This window comes from Eumetopias jubatus, unplaced genomic scaffold (assembly GCF_037043125.1).
Source record: "Eumetopias jubatus isolate StellerSeaLion01/CBP00866 unplaced genomic scaffold, mEumJub1_p1.0 scaffold_4, whole genome shotgun sequence".
Taxonomy (NCBI): domain Eukaryota; kingdom Metazoa; phylum Chordata; class Mammalia; order Carnivora; family Otariidae; genus Eumetopias; species Eumetopias jubatus.
Genome location: NW_028274810.1, coordinates 149,332,889 through 149,354,781, shown reverse-complemented (window position 1 = coordinate 149,354,781; position 21,893 = coordinate 149,332,889). Strand labels below are relative to the sequence as shown.

At 48.5% G+C, this 21,893-nt stretch overlaps 1 protein-coding gene across 1 annotated transcript; it reads right to left on the bottom strand.

Annotated features, from left to right (window-relative positions):
• Window positions 1–7,777: 7,777 nt before the first annotated feature.
• On the bottom strand, window positions 7,778–19,597 carry GEM (GTP binding protein overexpressed in skeletal muscle). The gene is made up of 5 exons (XM_028108625.2): window positions 19,496–19,597; window positions 17,570–17,906; window positions 11,401–11,477; window positions 10,518–10,722; window positions 7,778–9,089 (listed from the first exon to the last, which is right to left on the bottom strand). The coding sequence occupies exons 2-5, from the start codon at window positions 17,895–17,897 to the stop codon at window positions 8,812–8,814; spliced, it is 888 nt and encodes a 295-aa protein (XP_027964426.1). The 5' UTR covers window positions 17,898–17,906; window positions 19,496–19,597; the 3' UTR covers window positions 7,778–8,811.
• Between the last annotated feature and the right edge of the window lie 2,296 nt (window positions 19,598–21,893).

The following is a 21,893-nucleotide window of genomic DNA, read 5'->3' as shown; positions in this document are numbered from 1 at the left end:
TTGGGGAAAGGCTGGCATGTCACAGTGTGGCTGGACCTTCAAGGATAAAATCCCACGGTGGAGTAGGGCAAGGGTCTCCCTTAATGCAAGGAAGAAACAGTGGGCCAGTCATCTAGGGAAAGAAGATGCCCCCATGTCAGTAAACTAGGATTAAGCACCCAGCTGCAGACTGCAGAGGAGGCATCCGTTCTCTGGGTCCTGAAATCAGGTTATCTGTGAGGCAGTTCCCAAGTGGGAGAACTTAGAGGAACACTCTTCTGGAGGCAGGCGTGGAAGGCTGGAAACAAGAGAGCCAGGCAAGAGGTTTGAGATAATGCACCCCAAACTGCACTCGCAGGGACTGGGGGCTAATTATCTCCACCATTCTAGACTGTACTGTTTATGTGCAGAACACAGGTTGCTTAGCAACCTCAGGACTTAAAAAAGGCTTTTGGAAATTTTAGCCTGTTCTCAGCCGCTAAGTGGAACTCCTTTGGCAGGGAGTTTGGGCCACCCTTTGGCCAGGGCATTCTGGTGGAATTATCCACCAGAATGGCACTGAGACTGCCCAAGGGAAAGATGATAATTTAGGGTACCAGGGTAGAAGAGTCTCTTGTTCAATAGCCCCTCCCTCACTCCAGGCTTCCTCCTAAAAGGAGTATGTGAAGGCTCTTGGTTTTTGTCTGAATAAAGAAAATAACAAAACATAGCTAAAACCTTTTGAGCTTTCATCACAGGCCAGTGACTGGGCTTTGTGTGCATTTTCCCATTTCCTGTAAAAAAAAAAAAAAAAAAAACAACTAAGAAGTAAATAACCTTTTAATTCATTTATTCGATTTCTTCATTCAGATGAAAAGCCTGAGCCCACGAATGATTAAGTTACTTGTCCAGGTTACCCAGCTGGGAATAGGTGAAGCCAGGATTTAAACCCAGGCAACTGGACTCCAGAACCCACCCTTTTCTCAGCCACTTCATCCCGTCTTTCCAGCCACCTACGCACAGGGCTGCGTGGTCTGCATCTTCCCGCTCAGGCACAAAGGTAGTGGATTCTTTGCGTCCACTTCCGTCTTCTTTCTCATATGCCCAAGTACAACCGGAAGCACCTGTGAAACCCTCAAGTCCCCTTCATCTGTTGGATGCAGCACTTGTCTGCATAAAAGCAGGGGAACGGACAAGGTCACCATCAACCCGATTTTTTTATGAGTCAAACGTCCTCATCTTCAGCTAAAATAGCAGGTCTCGTTGCCCATTGTCTGTACAGAGACTCTCAAAGACACAATTAAGGAAATCAAATTAAGAGTTCCCTTCTTTTGCTGCCAGAAGAGGTAGCATTGGCATTTTCCCAACTGCTAATGCTTTTTAACTGGCTTTATACATTCCAAGAGGCAAGGATCAGGGCCAGTCCAATATATCAGCAAAGTAGGCAAGTGTCCACATGCTGTGATCCAAGAGGGAAGCCAGCGGGAAGGGCACTGAGGGACCCGCCTACTTCAAAAGACCTTTCCCCGTGCCAGTCACTCCGTAATTCTCCCTCAAACACTGTCAAAGTAATTGATGGGCAAACAAGTCCTAATACCACCTCATTCGTGTGTAACACTTTAAGAATCCTGTGGAGATTTGAATATTCTTTAGGATTAAAAATCACTTTTATTTACCACATTTTGTCATCGTAAAAACCCTGTGAGGTTGGTATCACTTTTCTTATTTTATATGTGAGGATTTTAAAGCTCACTAGTAATTAGCAAAAGCAGGACTAGTACCTAAGCCTTTAATACCAAGGCATAAGATATTTACACTTAGCAACACAATTACTCTTACACAATTCCTTCACCTGCCAGAAGCCTGAGCCTAAGACAAGTAAGTTTTCATAGGTTTCCTGAGAAGAGCCAAGTCTGGTTTGAATGGACCAATCCAACCTTAGTCTGGGAACCCCAGAGCTTGAATGCTAATAAAGGCATATGCCCCGGGGCCTCCCTCTCCTTCCGTCTGCACCTGCCTTGAGCTCCCCATGCAGCCCCTCAAGGGGGCTATGTACTTGGTCCAGGACTTGTGCGAAACTCTGTTTCAGTTTCTCTTGTGGTCTCTTTTTGATCTGTGGCTCCCTACCAGGCACCCTGTACTCCACTTAACAAATGTTAACTTAGAAAGGGGTAACAATTAGCACCAGCTTCCTTATCGACACTAATCTGGGCTGTGACTCAGAGAATTCAGTTTGTAGTGACAGTTCAAATGGGCCCCTCTCCGGGTACTCAGGGAAGGTACCCCCGGGGCCGACTACCTAGCCCACTTGCTTGCGTCGCATATTCATGGCGCTGCAGGTCTCGTCCAGAAGACATCTGCATGGCCTGGTTTCGCTTATTTTTTTCCGACCTTGGCTCAGTACTACTTTTGCCCAATCATCCCGCAGATAACCCAAGCGCCTCACGCTGCTATTTCCAAATCGTGAAACACATCCTGGCAGGCCACCAGCTCCCTCTTATAATCAAATAGATGAATCACAAGTCCATTTCCTATGGATTTCTTTAATAGGATTTCCACTCCTACCTCATGGCCTTGTCCAGCCTGGCGTTTACAAAAAAAAGAAATTACTGCTTTCAAGTACATCTGATGGCGGGTTTTTTTTTTTTTAGTCAAATAAAAACCGACTGACTGTTGACGTCGTACTCCGCACAACCCTGTGCCTTACCCATTTTCTGCTATTTGCCCACTTGCTCTTCCTTTGCGTCTTTTGGTGCACCTCGTAAGGTAGCCGCTGCCAACACTCCGGAGCGGCTGTAATTCCCTCATCAGATTTTTATTTTCAAACACCTGCCCTCTGTACTGCGAGCACTCCCAGCCTTCAAACGAGGCTGGTGTAAATGTGTGTGTGTGAACCTGTCCACATGCATCTGTAGGTCTGATTGTATATGTATCCATGTCCGTGTGTGCGTATGGGTATAAAATTGCAAACGCCTTTCCAGAAAGCGCCTTCCAAAACTTTTAAATTCCCCACAAGGCAGCCGATTTCTCCAAGTCAAACAGCTGCCCTCGGGTCTCTGGATGATACCAGTAAGACACGGGGCACTTCTCAGTGCCCCCACATTTCCATGCTTCTAAATGCTGACAGTAAGGGGTTAGCTTCTCTACTTCAAGTAGTTAAAAACAGCACAGCCGAAGGCACAGACACATTATATTTAAAAGATTTTATTTATTTATTTGTCAGAGAGAGAGAGAGAGTGAGAGAGCACAAGTTGGAGGGGGTGACAGGCAGAGGGAGAAGCAGGCTCCCCGCTGAGCAGGGAGCCCGACGTGGGGCTCGATCCCAGGACCCTGAGATCATGACCTGAGTCAAAGGCAGACGCTTTAACAGACTGAGCTACCCCGGCGCCCCGGCACATTTTTGTCTGACTTCTTTGACCACAATCCCAGCAAACTTAAATGACAACTCGTCCTGAGTTTCAGAAAGGACATGAACCTCTTGTATACTCCATTCCCTTGGTGGACGCTGCAGTACGTAAGACCGCCCAGCCCCATTTTTGGCATATACTGAAAAGTGGAGCAAGATGAGAGTCGAGTTGATGTTTGAAGTTCCTCTAATTGCAGTACTCTACTTCTCCTTTAACTGTGAGACCTCTCTTTCCCACTTGTACCCCTGCAACATGCACGTGCGCACACACACACACTCAACGCATGCACTCGCAAGCACATGTGCAAGCCTCCATGTGCACAACCACACAGAGCCACCTGTGCGCCCTGCCGGCCTTCGCTAAAAGCCTCCAGTCCTTGTTTGCATACATTTGTGCCTAGCCATATTATAAGAAAAGCAGGTGTGCCGTGTTTCCTTCCTCATTTCCCAAGAAGTTAGGCCGCACAAGGACTGATGGTTTAGGGTCTCTTGCCCCAGGACTGTTTTGAGACAGTCGCAAAGTCAGAAGCCGAGCCCTGACTCCAGGGTGATCTTACTCCTGCGTTTGCCCCCATCAGCGGCCGCCCCCCCCCCCCCCCCCCCGCTGTCCGTGGCATCTGCACTGTTGTCTGCTGTGGCCAGCATCGGGCCTCGGTGCTCTGCGAGCCCTCCCCGTACAAAACCTGAATGCTGCCAGAAGCGTGCGCCCCGGAAGCCCAACCTGGACTTTCTGGGGGGCTGCTGCCTCCGATGAACAGTGCCCTCGCTCTGCCTGCAGCGCATTCCTGCCTGCACCAGTCTCCGTGCTCCGGTGGCTTCCTCACTGAGCTCCTCACAGGGCCATGTCATGCCTTCTGGTTCCTGCCAGTCAGCTCCCCTGGGCCATGTCCTGAAGCAGTGCCACTTGGCCCGTCACATCCTTGTTTGGAAACATTCGAACGCCAGCATCGTCTTCTGAACCAAGTCGAACCTTTCAGTCTGGAAATCGACATATTCTGCAACTGCTCCCCATCTTCTCTTACAGATTGCTCACTTCCCACCTCCTGGACAGATGATACATTAAGCGCTTTACATTTAATCCTCACAATAATCCCTTGAGATGGGTATTATCCTTGTTTTTCAGATGAAGAAATTGAGGCTTACAGCTGCTAAGTAAGTTGCCCTAAATAACCCAAAGTATTTCGTTTCCTAGGGCTGCTGAGCTTACCATAAACTTGGTGGCTTAAAAAACAACAGAGATGTATTCTCTTGCAGTTCTGGAGGCTAAACATCTAAAATCATGATGTGGGCAGGGCCGTACTCACTTGGAAGACATTAGGGGAGAAGGCTTCCTTCCCTTTCCAGCTCCCGGTGGTCCCGGGCATTCCTCGGTACTCACTGGCTTACAGCTGTATCACTCCTGTCTCTGCCCCATCTTCACGCGGGCTTCTTCCCTGCGTGTCTCTTCTGGGTCCAAGTCTCTCTCTCTCTCTCTCCTTTGTGCATTCATTGGATTGAGGGCCTACCCTAATTCCAGAAAGATTTCATCTGACATCCTTAACTAATTGCATTTTACCTGTGGAAATCTTGAATAGCCTTCAAGATCAAGCTCAATGGCACTTCCTCCAAGAAGACATTCCTGATTACACCAGTCAAGGAAGGAATTCTTTCTCCCACCCAAGCTCCAACTGCCTTACTTCACGTGTCTCTGCTGCTCCTGCTTATCTGTACATCCTGTTCGGGGTTTTCGTGCAGTTTTCCTCGTTCACCACTGTGCCCACTTCCCACTAATGTATCACAACCTCCCTCTCGTACCATGGATTCTCCACAGCCCCTTGCATGGCAGGAGCTCCACAGATTTAGCCAAGTGAACTCATAATCATCTGCCTCTCCCCGTACTGAATAGTTATGTATTAGCGAGCAACAATGTAGGATGCTTAAAAACCAGCTCTTCCCCAATGTTCCCCCTTCCCCAAAATGGAAATTTTTTAAATAGCCTAATGTACTTTCCCACATCAAATCCGATCATTTTATTAATAATGTTTTCCTTCATTTGAATCTTATCTAATGGAAGCAAATCCAGGCCCTTCCTGGTATAATCCTCCCATGGTTTTTTCAGTTTCTTCCTACCGCCATGCCACCTTCTTTAGCTTCTTGGGACAGGCAAATATACAATTTGGGGGGGCCTCTGAGGACCCAGATAATGTCTTAGTCATTATATTCCCAGCACCCAGCGGTGCCCGGGTGCCCCATACCGTTGAAGGATGCACGAGGGAACGAAGGCCTAAACACCTTATTAGAAGTCCTCAAGAGTTCTCGAGGGATGACAACCTTTGCAGGTCTCCACCATCCTCACCACAACCCTGTGAAGCGGGTGTCATTGTTATTCCCACGTCACAGATGGGAAACTGAGGCTGAGAGGATAAGGAAGTTCCTCCTGGTCACACATCTAAGTGATGAAACCAGAGGGAAACCCAAGTCTGTCTGACTCCAGAGCTGTAGCTCTTGCCCAGAAAGCCTCTCAGACCGGAATGCACCCTGTGTTGTCCTGCCCTGGTTCAAACTGAGGGAGGCCCCCGTGGGACGATCCTCAACAGGTCCTTCAGCTTGAGAGTCTTGGCAGCTGTTGGCCATTTGGCTGGGAAGGTTAGAAGTGACTAGGATGGTTGGATCTAGGAGAGTAGGTAAGAGCCTAAAGAATGTGTATGTTTCGGGTGTGTGTGTGTGTGGCGTTGTGTATGTGGGATGTGGGGTGAGTGGTGTGGGGTATACGTGCTGTTTGCTGTATGGACATGTTTATGTGTGTGCTCTGTGGAGGGGTGTGTGTGGTATGTGTGGGGTGTGGGGGTGTGTGTATGGTGCGGCATGTGTGTGGTGCATAGCGTGTGTGGGGGTGTGGCATTGTGTGGAGTGTGTGTGCAGGTGGTATCATGTGGTGTGTGTTGGTGGTACCTGGGGATGAAAAGAGCTGTGTCTATAGGAAACAGTTTGGGATCCTGAAAGATGCAAAGGACTCTGAGTCACATCTGGACTCTACTCCAAGCCCAGACACATCTGAACTGGAACAAGCCATCTGTCCCCCTGAACTTGCTTGCTGTAAAATGGCCTGTCACCTTCATGGGCCATTTGGAAGGTCTATTCAAGAAGAAACAGATAAAGGCCCAATATACACGAGGGACTGCATTGAAGAGTATAGGGATAAAAGGGAGAAATAGCCGTCCCTGATTCTAAGGAGTTTCCATTCCATTTGGGGGAAGGCAAACTTATAAAACTGATTTATGCAGAATGGAAGGTGTATGACAATGAAAACAGACGTCTCTTGAGCTCTTCACATTTAGCAGATTAAAAGATGCTCATCTCACAATCTTACAAGGTAGGTATTAGTAACAACCCCACTTTGCAGAGGAGAAAACTGATGGTCACAAAGGTTTCACCTTTGCTCCAAAGACACACTGATGTTAAATGGCAGTGACATTGCCTGTGAAACCTGATTGTCACAAAGGTTTTCGCCTTTGCTCCAAAGACACACTGATGTTAAATGGCAGTGACATTGCCTGTGAAACCTGATGGTCACAAAGATTTCGCCTTTGCTCCAAAGACACACTGATGTTAAATGGCAGTGACATTGCCTGTGAAACCTGATGTTCACTCTTATCCTCTCCCAGTACCGTTTCCTCGAGCACTGCAAAGAGGCCAAGTGCACAGAGATGGGCACCTCGTGCTCAATTTGGAAAGAGGAGAGCGGGCCAGCAGAACTGAGTTCTAAGGCTGTGGCTTTAGGCGATACTCAGAAACAATAGGGAGACGAGGTGCCAGAAGGTACACGCAGGGGCCACTGATGTGAAAGGGGGACACCGGGTCATCCCACTCCAGCAAGGGGTCACACAGAGCCACGGGAAGGTCAAATTGTATTAATGCCATCAAGGAGAATTTGGTTACGGTCATGCCCGGCTAGATTGCAGGTTGAAAACCACCAGTTTTGTTTTTTTTTTTCTTTGCCCCCTAATCTAATTTCCTCTAATGCTTTAGTCAAGCTTAGGGCCATGAGCCTTTGGGGAGCAAAGGTCCATCTGTTCAGTCAGGAATTTGCCAAAGTAAAAGATCAATCTGGCTTTTATTGTAACTTAGCATTTAGAGGACCCCAAATACTTCCCAACTGTATTAGCCAGAAATAACTCTGCATTATTGTGAATCATGGTTTCGAAGGAGAGATGTCAGGGATAGTCTTTGAAACAAATAACAATGGGGCCACCACCAATAAAAAGAAGAAATAAAATAACAGGTATGTCTCTGTAGAGTGTGCTTGCTCTAAAAGGAAATGGAAAGAATCATAATCGTCTTATTTGGGGAGGAAAAAACATTTAAGAATGCCTTTTTTTCCCAAAGATTTTATTTCTTTTATTATAAGACATATAGGTAAAAACTTGCATATTATGAAAAAGATAGAAAATGGTAATAAAATGGACATTTTTCCTATTAAGAAATATGTTCATAAATATGCTTTATCAAATGTTAAAATGGTTATTATTTTGCAAAATAACAATAAATAGAGCAGAGCTGTGGCATACAAGGGTCAACCCAAAATACTGAAGTATTTATGTTTTGTGTTTTATAAAAATTCAGACCTTTGATTATATTTCATAATTTGGCATTTTGCAATCCAGGTTATCAACAATTCAGATTTTTAAAATATATTCATGATGGCCCCAAGACTTTAAAAACAATGAAAACACAAAAGGTGGCTTGACTAAGTAGAATTTGATTTAAGTAATTTTCTCCTCAACAAAAAATTTAAGACACAGAAGCCAAAATAGGATTGTTGATCCCAAAAGTGGTACCCCTATCAGTTCCCAATTCTACAAATTTCTGGATCCCCAACCATGGGCATGGAACAAAAATTGTTGGCTAAGCTTTAGTTTCCAGGAAGGTCCACCATTTCTTTTCACAGCTTGATGGAGCAATAATAGTCATGATTATGATGAGCCCGGTTCTACAATCCTAGCTCCATGAATATAAGGTACAGAGAAAGAAATTCACCCTCCTTTGGATAAATCCTTTGACGGCTTTCCTGTATTTTGTCTATGGCCCACTGGCCTCAAATTCGTGTAGCAGAACACTGGGTGACATTTTACTAACAAAAAGTTCTTGTTCTGAGCATTCTTTTGTAGGCTTCAATTCTCTACTATCCAGAGGAGAGAGCAAACACATGTGAACCCCAAGCACATCCTCTGATGAGTCTCGGGTGTTCAAGTAACAAGGTCAGGCTTTTCCTGTAAATAAATACTGATTTTACAAAGATCTTTCGTTTCCCATGCATGATGTTGCCCTTGAGGCTAACAAGCTAATTCCCAGCTACAATGGGGGAAGCCTTATCTAATACTACTTAAGGATCCAATCTAATATAGATTATCGGTCCCAATGGTGTTCAACGATGTCCATAGGGGGACATCTGGGGTGACTCTGGGGGCCTAGAGCACAGAGAGGTCATGGCAGGATTTGGACTTGAGCTTGAAGGCCATATTCTTGTTGTTTTTGGCCACGATCTTGCCCCAGAAGCGCCGGGCTTTCCTGGGGATGCTCTCCCTCCTTTTCTGGTAGGCCAGCCGCCGCTCATTCTTTTCCTTGCTGTCCCGTCGGAGGCGGACCTGCCGCACGATGCCCTCAAACAGCTCCTTCACGTTGTGCTGGACAGCCGCCGACGTCTCGATGAACTTGCAGTCAAACACCACAGCACATGCTCTCCCTTCTGGGGAGGAAAAGAGGGGAGAAGAAAGTCAGAGGGGCTCCATGGCCCAGGCCAAGCTAGAGGGCTCCGGACTCGGAGCTGTCTCCGGGCAGCTCTAGGTCAGGCGGCCACGTGGTGGTGACACGTGTCCTCCCAGCACACACGGAGGCAGTCACAGGAAGCTTCCCGCAAGCAGGAGAGGGGGGCTCTAGAGCTGGTCCACCAGAGATGCACTGTGTGGCGGTCCAACTGCATCAGCCACGGTAACATCAACTCAGTAAAACCACAGCCTTCACTTACTGCACTTACCATGTTACTGGAAAAACACATTCTCCCTCCCAGACAGATGAAGAAACTGAGGTCGGGGGTGATCTTTTAAAAACATGAGGGAGTTCACACAGCCTATAAGCGGCAGAAGTGAATCCAGGCCTGCTTCATCCTCACGCTCGGATTCTTAATGCTTTCTGCTGACTCGGTTTCCCCGAATTGAAAAACAACCCTGCTCTTTGACTTTCCTCTCTTAAAAAACGATGTTAAAGCTCTGATGAGGTTATTTTGAAAAAATGTTGATTTCACAAATGTACAAGGCAGTTTCCAGCAAGCTGTATATACAAGCTTTTCTGGAGCGGCCTCCGTGTCGAAAGTTGCGTTGTGTTCACTGACCGTGTATCCCAGTTTGGCTTAGAAAAAAATGCAGTGTAGACAGTCATCGCCTAAGAGTAAGACATTCCCAAGCTAGTTGTAGACATTAAGTCTTCATCAGGTTTCTTTCCTCCTGAGTGGGGCCTGACAATGCAGGGTTTTAATTTTTACCATTGTACCAGGAACCAAATCTGTACGTGGACAATAAAATCTCAAGGGCTCCCCCGCCCCCTGGCAAATAGGCGATATCCCTGAGCTAAGCATGAAGATGTCTAGGTGACACCATCAGATTGATGCCTTCAATGAAACTTAGGAAGCAAAAGGCAGGGGGTGGGAGGGTGTTCCTAGGGTCTCCAGGAACCAGAGGCAGCCAGAGTGGAATTCTCATTCTCACGGAAACTCCCACAGAGCCCCCTAACACCAGAGTTCCCATCCTTCTTACATGAAGACACTACTTCTATTTCCCTGAACTCCTAAGAGCTCCCCAGAGAAGAGAAAAGGACAAGAAGAAAAGGTTGGGGAGTGCCAGTAAATCCAACCCCCGCCCCAGCATAACCTTTTCCCTCAAGCAATTCCAGGCTGGGGAAAACGGGAATCCAGCAAGTAGCCCAGATGGACAAGGCGGCGGCCATCAGCACAGGGATCATCTGCTGGGAACGCTGGCGTCTTCTACACAGAACTCCACGGAGCATTTTAATAATGAGTCCCTGGTGCCAGCTTCATGGAAGAAGAAGAAAAGAGCCCCCAGGTGAAGGAAAAGGAGGTGACCCCGAGAGGGTCTCCCTGTTGTGGCACCACCCCTCTTACCTGATACAGACACTTCCCGGCACCGCACCAGGTCACTTTTGTTGCCCACCAAAATGATAGGAATGTCCTCGGTCTGCCGGGCCCTGCGGAGCTGGATTCGCAGCTCAGATGCCTTCTCGAAGCTCGCACGGTCTGTGATGGAGTAGACAATCAGGTAGGCATCCCCGACTTGCATGCAGTGGTCCTGGAGCCATTCATTCTCCCCCTGAAAAAAACGGGAAGAAACTCCTTGAGCTCGGGCACGCCTGGGAAATGAAGCATCCTTCACAAAGAAGCGATCTGTGTAAACCAAGGTTTTTACTATCCAGTTCCTCCTACAGCCTGAGTTGATAAATTAATATGACGACTTTGCCAAACCACATTTCCCATTTCTAGCTCATCTGCCAAAAATGAGCCCTCTGACTTCCAACAACTCCCTTTTGCCTTTTCCCAACTGATGAAATTTCGAATCCTTCTGTGAGAAGAGGGTTCCCAACCAAGAGAAGGTCTAGCATAGAGGCTCAGAAGCCCCAAATCTTTAAAAAGCAAACGTTGAAGACGAGTATTAACAATGTCAACTTCATATAATCTGGTTTTATATAGCTTTAAATGATCATCCATCCTTCTTGGCACTTTCCCTAAAGCAGATAGACGTTTGTGTCTTTTTTTAACAGAACTAAGGTAAGGGCAAATCACTGCAACTTGCTTATTATTCAGAGCTCATTTGTGAATGACCTCTTCTTGAGAATAGTCTCCTACTTCAGAAAAAAAAAAAAAAGCTAATCAAGAAAATGAGCCCACCTCACCTAGAACACTGAAAAGGACAAGGTCACCCTTGCACCAAACAGCCTGTTGGAAAGGCAAGCCCTGAAGGAATTTACAGAGAGCTTCGGGTTCTGCATACCTTATTTTCCCACATGTCTAGGAGTATAATTGTTGCACTCTCCCCATCAACAATCAGTGTTCGCTCGTAGGTATCTTCTGGAAAAGAAAGAACAGGAGTACTGGAGTCAGAAAAATAGGCAACACTTTTACCTGAGCGTCATGTAGGAAATTATGTTACAAAATAAGCCTACTAAATATGCAATTAATTATGCAAATATGCAGATACTCACAAAGGCACATTACTATTTCTTAATCACCTTCCACAACGTTCTACATGTTCCTCCAGTACTTCCTGAGCAGAACACCTATGTCTTCTGAATGTGTCTCACTGAGCCACTTGAAATGAAGACTTTCGTTTTCATCATTCCTAGACCTTTGCTCTAGGAAAACCATCTATAAGGATAAACTGAGAGCTTCTGACTCCGACTCAATGGATGATGGCTTGAGAATCACCCAAGGGAACCGTAAGCCTCATTCGTAAGCCTCACATGGAAATCCACTGTACCTTTCAGTGGGGGGATTACTGGACATTCACTGGCAATTTCAGGAGCTCTGGGCTCAGAGACATTTTTCCTGTTTTGAGACACGCAAGAGAAAAACCTTGAGACTATCCCTGTCTTGGCTGAGGTTCTCCCTTAGAGTACAGTTCCCTAGGAATAAACAGGCTTTTCTTTTTCCATCTTAAGTACAGCCTTAAGTGCGGCCTCCAGCTCCACTTGGTAATGGAAACTTTCCTCCCGGCACTTGAGCCCAGTCTGAGTATAGATGAAGAGTGAGCAGTGCGCTGGGCCAGAGCAGCTCCAGCCCACAGAAATCAGGTGGGGGGTATGGTTGGCTGAGTTAACTGGGATTTTGCAGAAGTATTCCCATCAACTGCATACAAACAAACCCATCCCCACTCTATTTTCACAGTGAGGTTTCCTGTTTTGAGTTTCATCATTTGAAAATGATGATTTTCATAATGATTTTTTTTTTTTTTTTTTTACCATTTTTCTTGCTGCTACTTTTGCCTTAAATCTGTTCTCTGGAAAATCCAAAAGGCTTGCGCCCTTACCTCCTTCCAGGAGAAGCGCTCCCTCACCATCTACTTAAAATTGCAATACATCTTCCCTACCAGTATTTTACTCCCTTCCAGTTTTTCTTCATTGTACTTAAAGGTACCTAACATGCAATCCATTTATTTTCTGTCCCTCTCACCCCCAGAATGTGAAGGCAGAGATCTGCATCTGTGTTTACTGCCACATGCCCCCCCCCCCCCACATAGGGCAGTGCTCAGCATACTTCAGGTGGTCAGCAAATGCTTATCGAATGAATGAGAACTATAGCACTGGGGCTATAAGCACAAGCACACCTGATTAGAATCTGGGTGCCATCCCTTTTTAACTATGTGCCTCTGGACCATTTAAGTGCTCTGGGCCTCAATTTCTTCATCTATGAAATGGGACTGATAACCATATTCATGCCTTAAGGCTGCATGACAATTACCTATGTTAAGTCTGGGCCCAAAGTAGAAAGGCAATAAATATTAGCTGTTGTCATCACTTGTTCAGATAGAGGAAGCTGGTTCTTGCCACATGTGGCATTTCCTACCATAGCTAAAACCTAGCTTAAAAGTGCTACTTGGGGAAACCAGAGCCTTTCTTGTTTTATAGGAATAAGGGGTTTATTAAAAGTAATGCTCCTGTTTAAATGTTTCTTCATCTAGGAAATGGAATCAGGGGAGGGAAAGGAAGGAAAACACGGACAAATGAGAAGAAAGTTAACCAGGGATGGTCAACTTTCTGTTGGTCTGTCTTGCTGTCAGTCTCCCTGCCTCCACAAGGTATCATTCTAATCAATGGTAACGGTGCCCCCCCTGGGGGATTAAAAGCCTTCTAAGCCCATCCTGTCTGCCATGCACAACTTGCAGCACGAACGGGATCACAGCGGGATGCACAGTCGCCAGAGTGCATTACTGCAGAGTATGACCCACCAGGCATATTTATACAGCCAAATGGAAATGGTCAGAGCCTGAGCAGCACAGAAGGGGGGCCGGCTGCCTGCCCCCTTGCTACCTTGGGCTTCTTCTCTTTTCTCTGAAAGCTTTCCCTGTGCTCAGGAAATCCAAAACAGCACTTTCTCTGTCGGTCAGCCTCACCACCCAAAAGCAGGTACAAGGGATTCACCTGGGTCCCCAGCAGTTCAAAGAGAAACATACCTACCACACTGCAACAGCTAGGGGGAAAAGCAAACCCGAACTTTCCCTTGGTTTACGAGATATCAGAACATTAGCCTAGAGAGAAAGTGGTTTAAGGATTACACCTTAAAAGGTAGATGCCTAACTGCTTTGCCGTTCTGCAAGATTGCTGGACTTACCCCTGCCTGAAATCATTGTGCTGCAAACCCAGGAACCGAAAACAACATGTCTCCACCCTGCTTCACCGCGTATGCCCCACACCTAGGTTTATATACTGCCTCTGGCGACCGGGCCCACGGATTCTTCAGACACACTTAAGCCTCCTGCTTTCTGGCCCTCTGCTAACCGAGAGGGCCCTGCCTGCACCCGAAGCTCTAGTTTCCCTTCCTCCCCTTGTCACTCACCTTTTAGCCTTTTCAAGAGCTAATCGGGTGGGGAGAGGGGAGATAAAAGAATATGAATTCTAGAAGAGCCCTTTGAAATTTGCCCTGGGTTGAGGTGTGTAGAGAAAGGGTTGAGGCCTATTGGCTTGTAGGGCTTTTCAGGACCCTGGGTCTGGGGCAGTCCTCTTTGCTCCCGTGCTCTCGACGACAGCTGGGGGTGCACGTGCACACACCGTGTAACAAGAGAGATCATCCTCAGGGGGTGGGATGGAGCTCCGATGACTGGGTGACAGTCGCTATCTTCCCTGGACTAGGTCACCTTAACCTGTCTTTCATTTGACCCCCACTGTGCGTGGAGGGCCTTCTGGCCCAGGACTGGTTCAAGTGCTGTGTGGAACCGGCACAGGCGCGCTCTCTCTCACGCCGGAACGGGCTCCTGCAGCCTCTCAAAAGCTCTGAGGCTCTGACATGCCTCTCCCCCAAAACTCTCAATGGCTCTCAGCTTTCCTAGCCCAGGAGATGCCAAGGGGCCCTGAAGGATCACCTGCTCTAGGAACACTGTCCTCACCTCCTCCAGCCTCTCACAGGGCCCTGGCCAAGAGTAGGACGAGGGTGGATGGGGACCAGAAGTGACCGAAGTGCCAGTTTGGGAAGGTAAGTCCAGGGAACGGACACAGTAGATTCAGAATCAGCTCTAACATTCATTCCATACACGTTCATTCCGTACTTCTACATGCCAGGCACTGGGCTACATGCTTAGTAGATGGTCTCTCCTTGACTCCTCTATCGTCCTGTGAAGCGGATTTGTCCCTGTTTCACTAACGGGGAGGTCTGAGGAGGGTCAGTCCCTTGCACGAGCGCGCTCAGCTACATCCGCGTCAAAGCTGGGCTCCCAACCCACACCGACAGACTGCAGTCCAGTGCTCCTTCCGGACTCTGCATGTGCAGGTGCTGTACCTTCCCACCCACCCCAGGCCTTCCAAACCCCAGGCCATTCTTAGGGTCCAGCTCAGAGACCACCTCTTCCATGAACCCCTTTCTGACTTCCACAGCCAGAAGTAATCTTTCCTCCTCTAATTTCCCACAGCACTGTCCTTGTACCTCTTTCAAAACACTCACCACACCCGATCTTGGTGTACAGATAGTGTATATCCGTCTCTATCGCACATACAGTAAGCATCTCTAGGGGGAAGCCCTTGGACTCTTTGACGTCCCTGTAGTGAGTCACTGAATTACATGGTGTATGTTCAGTAACTATTTAGGAACGAATGAAGGGAAGAGTAAATGAATGGCATTAAATGTGTAGAGAGAGTCATAGATTATTGCAATATAGCTGTAACAACATCTTTATTAGAAGAAATTCTGATAGAGTATTGTGTAGAGGATTTTTTTTTTTTTTTTTTTAATGGTTAAGGCTGAAAAAAGAACAATGTGGGGGCATGCTTTGGAAAACCTTCTTCTTTGGAACATGAAGCCACTAGTGATTCCAACAGCTGCCTACAGATAAGAGATGTAATCCTAGACAGTATAAATTAAGTTACTCAAATAAGACACATTAGATAGGCTGGGTCAATGGGGAAATCCTGACAAAGATTCTCTGAGGAGATAAGGATTCTCCCTCTCCCTCCCCACTTTAAATAAAGAGTTCTCCCAAATATAGAAGCCTGCCTTCCCAAATTCCGGGTATGAGTCAGTCTTCTTAACACTCTATGCCTATGGGGATGCCACCCCCCAGATAAGTACCACTCCACTCTAATGGACATTTTTGAAAGTCTGCTACCCACTAACTTTTTCAAGACCTCCCTCAAAAAACAAAACTCCTGATCTCTTCCTTCTGTCAATCTCCCACTTCTTATGGTATTCACCAATTTCACCCTGCTCTGAATTAACAGCCACTGACACCTCACTCCTTCCTGAGAGGGTATACTGCATCTTACACATCACTGGGCACCCCAGAGCCTAGCACAGAGCCAGGCGTGCACCTGGCTACTAACAGCATGTGGAAGCTAAACCCAGGGGTTGCTGGGCACTGTGAATGCACACAACCAGGTCTGACTCCCAGCCAGACCACGGGCTAGCTTTATCACACTGGGAAAGTTACGTGATGTCATAAGCCTCCATTTCTTCACCTGTAAAACAGGGATATTAATACAAAATTGACTCGATTTTTGTTTTATCAGAAAAAACTTAGGAGAAGTACTTAGTAGAGTGTCCGGCACATAGCAGGTTCCCTGTCAATGGCAGTGTAAAAACGCCACCAAACGAAGATGACAAAGGCCTGAGCTCTAATTCCAGCTACCCCACTGATTCTAGGTAAGCTACTTGGTGTCCCTGAGACTCAGTTTACTCCTATGAGTACAGGAATTTTATAAGTACCAAAATAAACAGTAGCAGATATAAGGTACCAAATAAAGCGCCTCTCGATTGCAAACGTGCATTCTAGATATTCATTCCTCCCTCCCTTTCTCCTGTACCAACAATCACCCACCAGCCTTTACAAAGAGAGAAAATCAGCCTTCCAATACTGACCCTATTTAACCTTGACTCTCGTTTAGCTAGCGTCCCTGAGATTCCAGAAGTGAGGAGAGAAATCAACGTTCTATCAATGAGTCATCATTTACAGTCCAGATCAGGAGCTGCCACGTGAAGCAGTAAACTCTCTGACCCTGGAGACAATCAAGAGGAAACGGTGGGCCGAAATGGGCTGACAGGAGGGAGGAAGGCGCAGGACTCCTGTGCGTCAAGCAGAGGGCAGAACCAACTCATCACTGAGGCAGTTCCCTACCCTGGGAATCTGTGATTCAGCTGTGAGTTGCAAGTGAGAGTACAGACAGACCATGCCACTCGGGCAAGCACTGGAGGATTCTTCCTTTATGTCTATAGCTGCAAATAAGGACCTGTAGCTCCCCTTGTCACGTATGCTAAGACGGAAGCTGTGGCTGAAAGTCACTCTATGAATACCACTGATGATCAGGATCCTCATACATCTATTTGAGGAACACATGCATTTTTGTGACTATGTCACCTCAAATCCGTTTTGCAAACAGGCGAGTCTTAAATATCTTAAGTGAGGTTGTACATGGAACATTGTCTTGAAAACCTGTACATATACAAACACATATATCACCACTGTTATGCTTAAAAAAATTAATATTGCACTATTTCAAATATAGATATTAAACTATTTTACACCCTTAAAAGCCTCTAACAATGGTGGAAACTGATGAATCTACCCTAACAGTTTTTCAAATCTGTTTGGTTTTAGGTATAACCATGCAAAAAAGCTGTGACCATACGGAACTCTTGAAAAGTCCAGGTCAGAGTTGGCAAAAGCCAGAAGTGGGATCCTGACCCTCTGACTCTGCCGTCTTCAGTCAGTCTAACCCCCAGTCCCCGCGGAGCTGGTATCTAAGAAATTCCCTTTCTGGCCTGGGTTCCATCTAGGAGCATTTTCATTTTCTCATCCTGAGGGCCCATGCCAGGGCTTTTCTGGGGACTCAGCTTCCCCAGCCAGTACCAGGGACGCATAATCACCACTCCCAACTCTGCAGATAAACGACCCACCCCCTTGCTCTTTCAGACGGGACCACCGCTGATGGACAGAAGCCCACTGGGGCTGGGCCACCTACCTCCCAGCACCTCGCAGTCGCTGTCCATGCTGTCATGTACACCTGCAAAAATGTTGGCCAGAGTGGACTTGCCCACCCCCTGCTCCCCTATGAGCACCACCCGGTAGTAGGTGCTCCCTGACTCAGAGGAGATGACCGAGTCTGTGGAGTCAGAGGACCAGCTCCGGCGGCAGTGGTCCTCGGGGGCGGTGGGGGGGCGGCTGCGCAGGCTGTGCCGGTGGGGCTCTTTCTGGACCATCAGATGCCTGCCATCTGCCGGGATGCTCCAGCGCTGCTGCGGCTGCATGCCCACAGTGCCCTGGCGCATGGGGACGTTGTTCAGGGTCATCGCTGGGTCCTGCAGAGCAGAGCAGCCGAGAGGTATGCATCAGTGAGCGGGAGCTTGGGGGGGCTCACCACACAGTCAGTCATCAATGGTATCTCAGCAAATGGGGTGACACCCAAGTAACGCTGACATCGGAACCCCAAGGAAACTCTCCCCAAATCCAAGAGGCTTTCAATTAGTAACCAGCTCCTCAGGCAGACTGTCGTTCACAAAAAGAAAAAAGTACCGTGAACAACACCCACTGCGCCCCCCTGCTTCCTCCATCCTTGAGCAAGCCTTCCAGGAAGCCCACTCGGCACTGACACACAGGCAGCCCAAGGAAACCAGCAGCCTTCGGAGATGGCTCGAAAAGCAACAAGTTAATGGAGCTGGGGACCAGCTGGCCAGGTTAGCTGCTCTTGTCTAAACATGGCTCTTCATTGCACCAGCGTCCAGCGGGCTTTCGTGCCTGGGTGGGAAACACGTGGCAATGACCTCACTCCCTCTGGCTGCACTGGACAAGCACTTATTGGAACTTCCATGTTTAGTAAAGTAAAGTTGCCCTGATGCTCTCCAGCTGCCCGAATAAGCTATTAATTTGGGGGCAAAAAAGAATTTGTCTGAGGTTCATGCCTCAGCTCTGCCCTCTTGCCCACAATCATGTTTCAAAAATCCCAGCCCCCGGCGCCTGGGTGGCTCAGTCGTTAAGCGTCTGCCTTCCGCTCGGGTCATGATCCCGGGGTCCTGGGATTGAGTCCCACATCGGGCTCCCTGCTCGGCGGGGAGCCTGCTTCTCCCTCTCCCACTCCCCCTGCTTGTGTTCCCTCTCTCACTGTGTCTCTCTCTCTGTCAAATAAATAAATAAATCTAAAAAAAAAAAAAAAAAAGTCCCAGCCCCAAGCCCTGTTGCTCCCGCAGGGAAATGACCTGCTCACGTTCCGACCTATCAAATTGTCAAGAGAAAATGCTTCACTCTCATTAAACCACGTCCACCCCGAGAGTTCTTCAATTAACTCCGATTTCCACCTTCCTGAGGAAAATCAGAAGGCCAAAGACCCTCCTAAATGCCGTGAAACAACTTTGCTCCAACTTTCCCTTTGCAAGCCTCCATCCCCTTGCACGGAGCTTTGTTCTCTCAGGCTACTTGAGATGAAGTAGAAGCCTTCTCATTTTTCAGAAGCAAGATCATTCGTGAGAGTGAGAAATGCACACTCCCCTTCCTAGACTCCCACCCACACTCCACACCCCAACACGCCGGCCACTAATGGGGATGACCGGCCGCTTTCTCAATCTCATTAAGCCGTGCCTCAATTGGCCGGCTGGCATTCAAACAACAAAAGCATGACGTATCAAATGAGGGCTGCCCTCTGAGCAGAGAGCCTGCAGGAGGAGGTGACCCTCCTAGTGAACTGAAATAAGGAACCTGATGACAAATGGCATCCTTTGCACCTTAAACTCTGCCTCCCCCCGCCCCCGACCAGAAAACCACAGCGCGGACGGCAAGTTCCAGGGGCTCTTTTCTCAACTTAGAAAGTTCTGCGGGCCGGGAACGCCCACTCCGTGCCCGCGCACTTCCCCCCGCCCGGCGTCGGGGGGACCCCCTTCCCAAACCGCCCGCTTACTTGGCTCAGCCGGGTGGGCGCCCGCGAGGCCGCGTGTGCTGCGTGGGTGCGCGCTGCGATACCGGGGCCGCCGAGCGCGGGGTGCTCGCGCTGTACCCGCCGTCCGTGCCGCCGCCCGCAGCCGCCGCGGACCCGCCGTTTATAGCGCGCCGGCCGGCCCGCGCTGGGGCTTTTCCGTGACGTCAGCGCCCCCGCCGGGAGGGGGCGGCTCTGCAGCAAACTCCGACTTGCAGCCACTTCGCTGAAACGGTTACTCGGAGTCATGTGACCCCCCCCCCCCGCCCTTTTGAAAAATAACGACGGTTCCGTCCCGGGCTCTTTTATTTATTTTATTTTATTTTTACCAGGTGGGTCCAAGAAGCTGGAAAAATACACGGAGTGCCACTTTAATCGCGTTTCCCCGCAGAGCTCTGCCGAGGGGAGATCGTCGGGCGCCCACGGAGACTTTAGCCTCTCGGAGGGGGCTGCAGCCACCTTGCGTGGCCAGGGCTTGTGTGAGCCGCATCTGCTGCCCGGAAAGCTGCCTCTACGTGCCTCCTGTCAGCCTCTCTCTGAGGACGAGGGAGGGAAGCCCGTTACCGCTTTACTTCCCTTCTCTGGCACGGACCCACAGAGAAGGGGCCGGAGAGAGGTGACGAAAGGGGACAAGACCTTGAAAAGGGCAGTTCTTTTTTTTTTTTTTTTGACAGAGAGAAACATAGCGAGAGAGGGAACACAAGCAGGGGGAGTGGGAGAGGCAGAAGCAGGTTTTCCCGCTGAGCAGGGAGCCCGCAGGGCTTGATCCCAGGACGCTGGGACCATGACCTGGGCCGAAGGCAGACGCTTAAGGACTGAGCCACCCAGGCCCCCGAAAAGGGCAGTTCTGAAAAACAACTTGATGAGGGGTCCAAGCACATTGTGCTAAATGCTGCTGGCCCTGCTGTGGGCCAGGATGCCGAGGCTCCTCAATCAGGGGATTTAATCAGCGCTCCAGTCAGCAGCATGGCACGTGGCACGGAGCCAATGCCTCCCAGCCGTGGGGGGAGGAGCCCTGAGCCAGACACGGTTGGGGCGGGGCGCCGCGTTCCCCCACCTCCACCCCAGACCCCCGTGAATGAAGGGCACAGGATAAACTATTACTACCACCATTTACTAAGTACCTCTGAGTACCTATACTGATTAGGTAGTGTTAGGCCTCCGCAGTACCTCAATCCTACTACAATTCTGCAAGGTAGATGTATTGCTACCCCCATTCTATGGAGAAGAACACTTGGCCAGAGAGCTTGCCCAAGGTCATGCAGCTGGTGTAAGTGGCAAAGTCAGGGTTCAAAACCTGGTTTGCCTGACTCTTTGCACTGCACCACCAGCTGAAGGGTTTCAGGGACCTCTTTCTGGGGACATGGGCATTTCCCAGACGCTGTGTTTGGAGATGACACTGGCCTTTCCGACACATCCATCCACTTTTCCAGCCAGCTTCCCATCTCTGGGTTGGCTGGTGGCTCCAAGAAGCAGCCAAAGGCCCCAGCATCTGTTTGAATGGCTGGCCTCTGCTGTGATTATAGTCCATTCTCAGTTATCCTGCGTGCAGTTATCTGCTTTGGGGATTATCCAAGTGACCAGCTGCTGAGACCTGCCAGGCCCCAAGCTGGCAAAGGTGGGATTCACAGAGTAATAAAAATTTAGAGCTCGTTTAGTCCCAGGTGCCTTGGCCCCAGTCTCCTACTTTCTACATAAGTTGAGACCCAGAGGGATGACTACCACTCAGTTGGTAGTAACTAGAGCTGGAACTAGAACCTGGGTATCATAATTTCCTGGATGGTACCCTTCATTACCATCGAGTTTTCCTCCTGGGTTTAGGCAGGAGAGGATGGCCACAGATGTGGGGAAAGGAGAAGATTGGGGTGGGGTGGGGGGTTGTCTGGGGGGAGGGAAAGAGATCATCCGAGAATATATAGCTGACTCCATACTAGAACACCTATAGGGGCGCCTGGGTGGCTCAGTCGTTAAGCTTCTGCCTTCGGCTCAGGTCATGATCCCGGAGTCCTGGGATCAAGCCCGGTATAGGCTCCCAGCTCAGCGGGAGGCCTGCTTCTCCCTCCCCTACTCCCCCCCCCCCCCGCTTGTGTTCTCTCTCTCTCTCTCTCTCTCTCTCTGTCAAATAACTAAATAAAATCTTTGGGGAAAAAAAATAATAAAACACCTGTAATTTGTGAATTATCTGCATTTCAGAATTTACCATGCTTTTTCCATGCTGAACCTCCTACTCTGTCAACTGGTCTCAACAGACACATTATGTGGCTAAAAACTAAGAATAAATCAGAGTCTATAAGCATTTCATACAGCCTCTCAATACTACTTTTGCCATTGATAAGAACCTAATTCTTCACATTAATAAGAACCTGATTCTATGCCTAGGCAA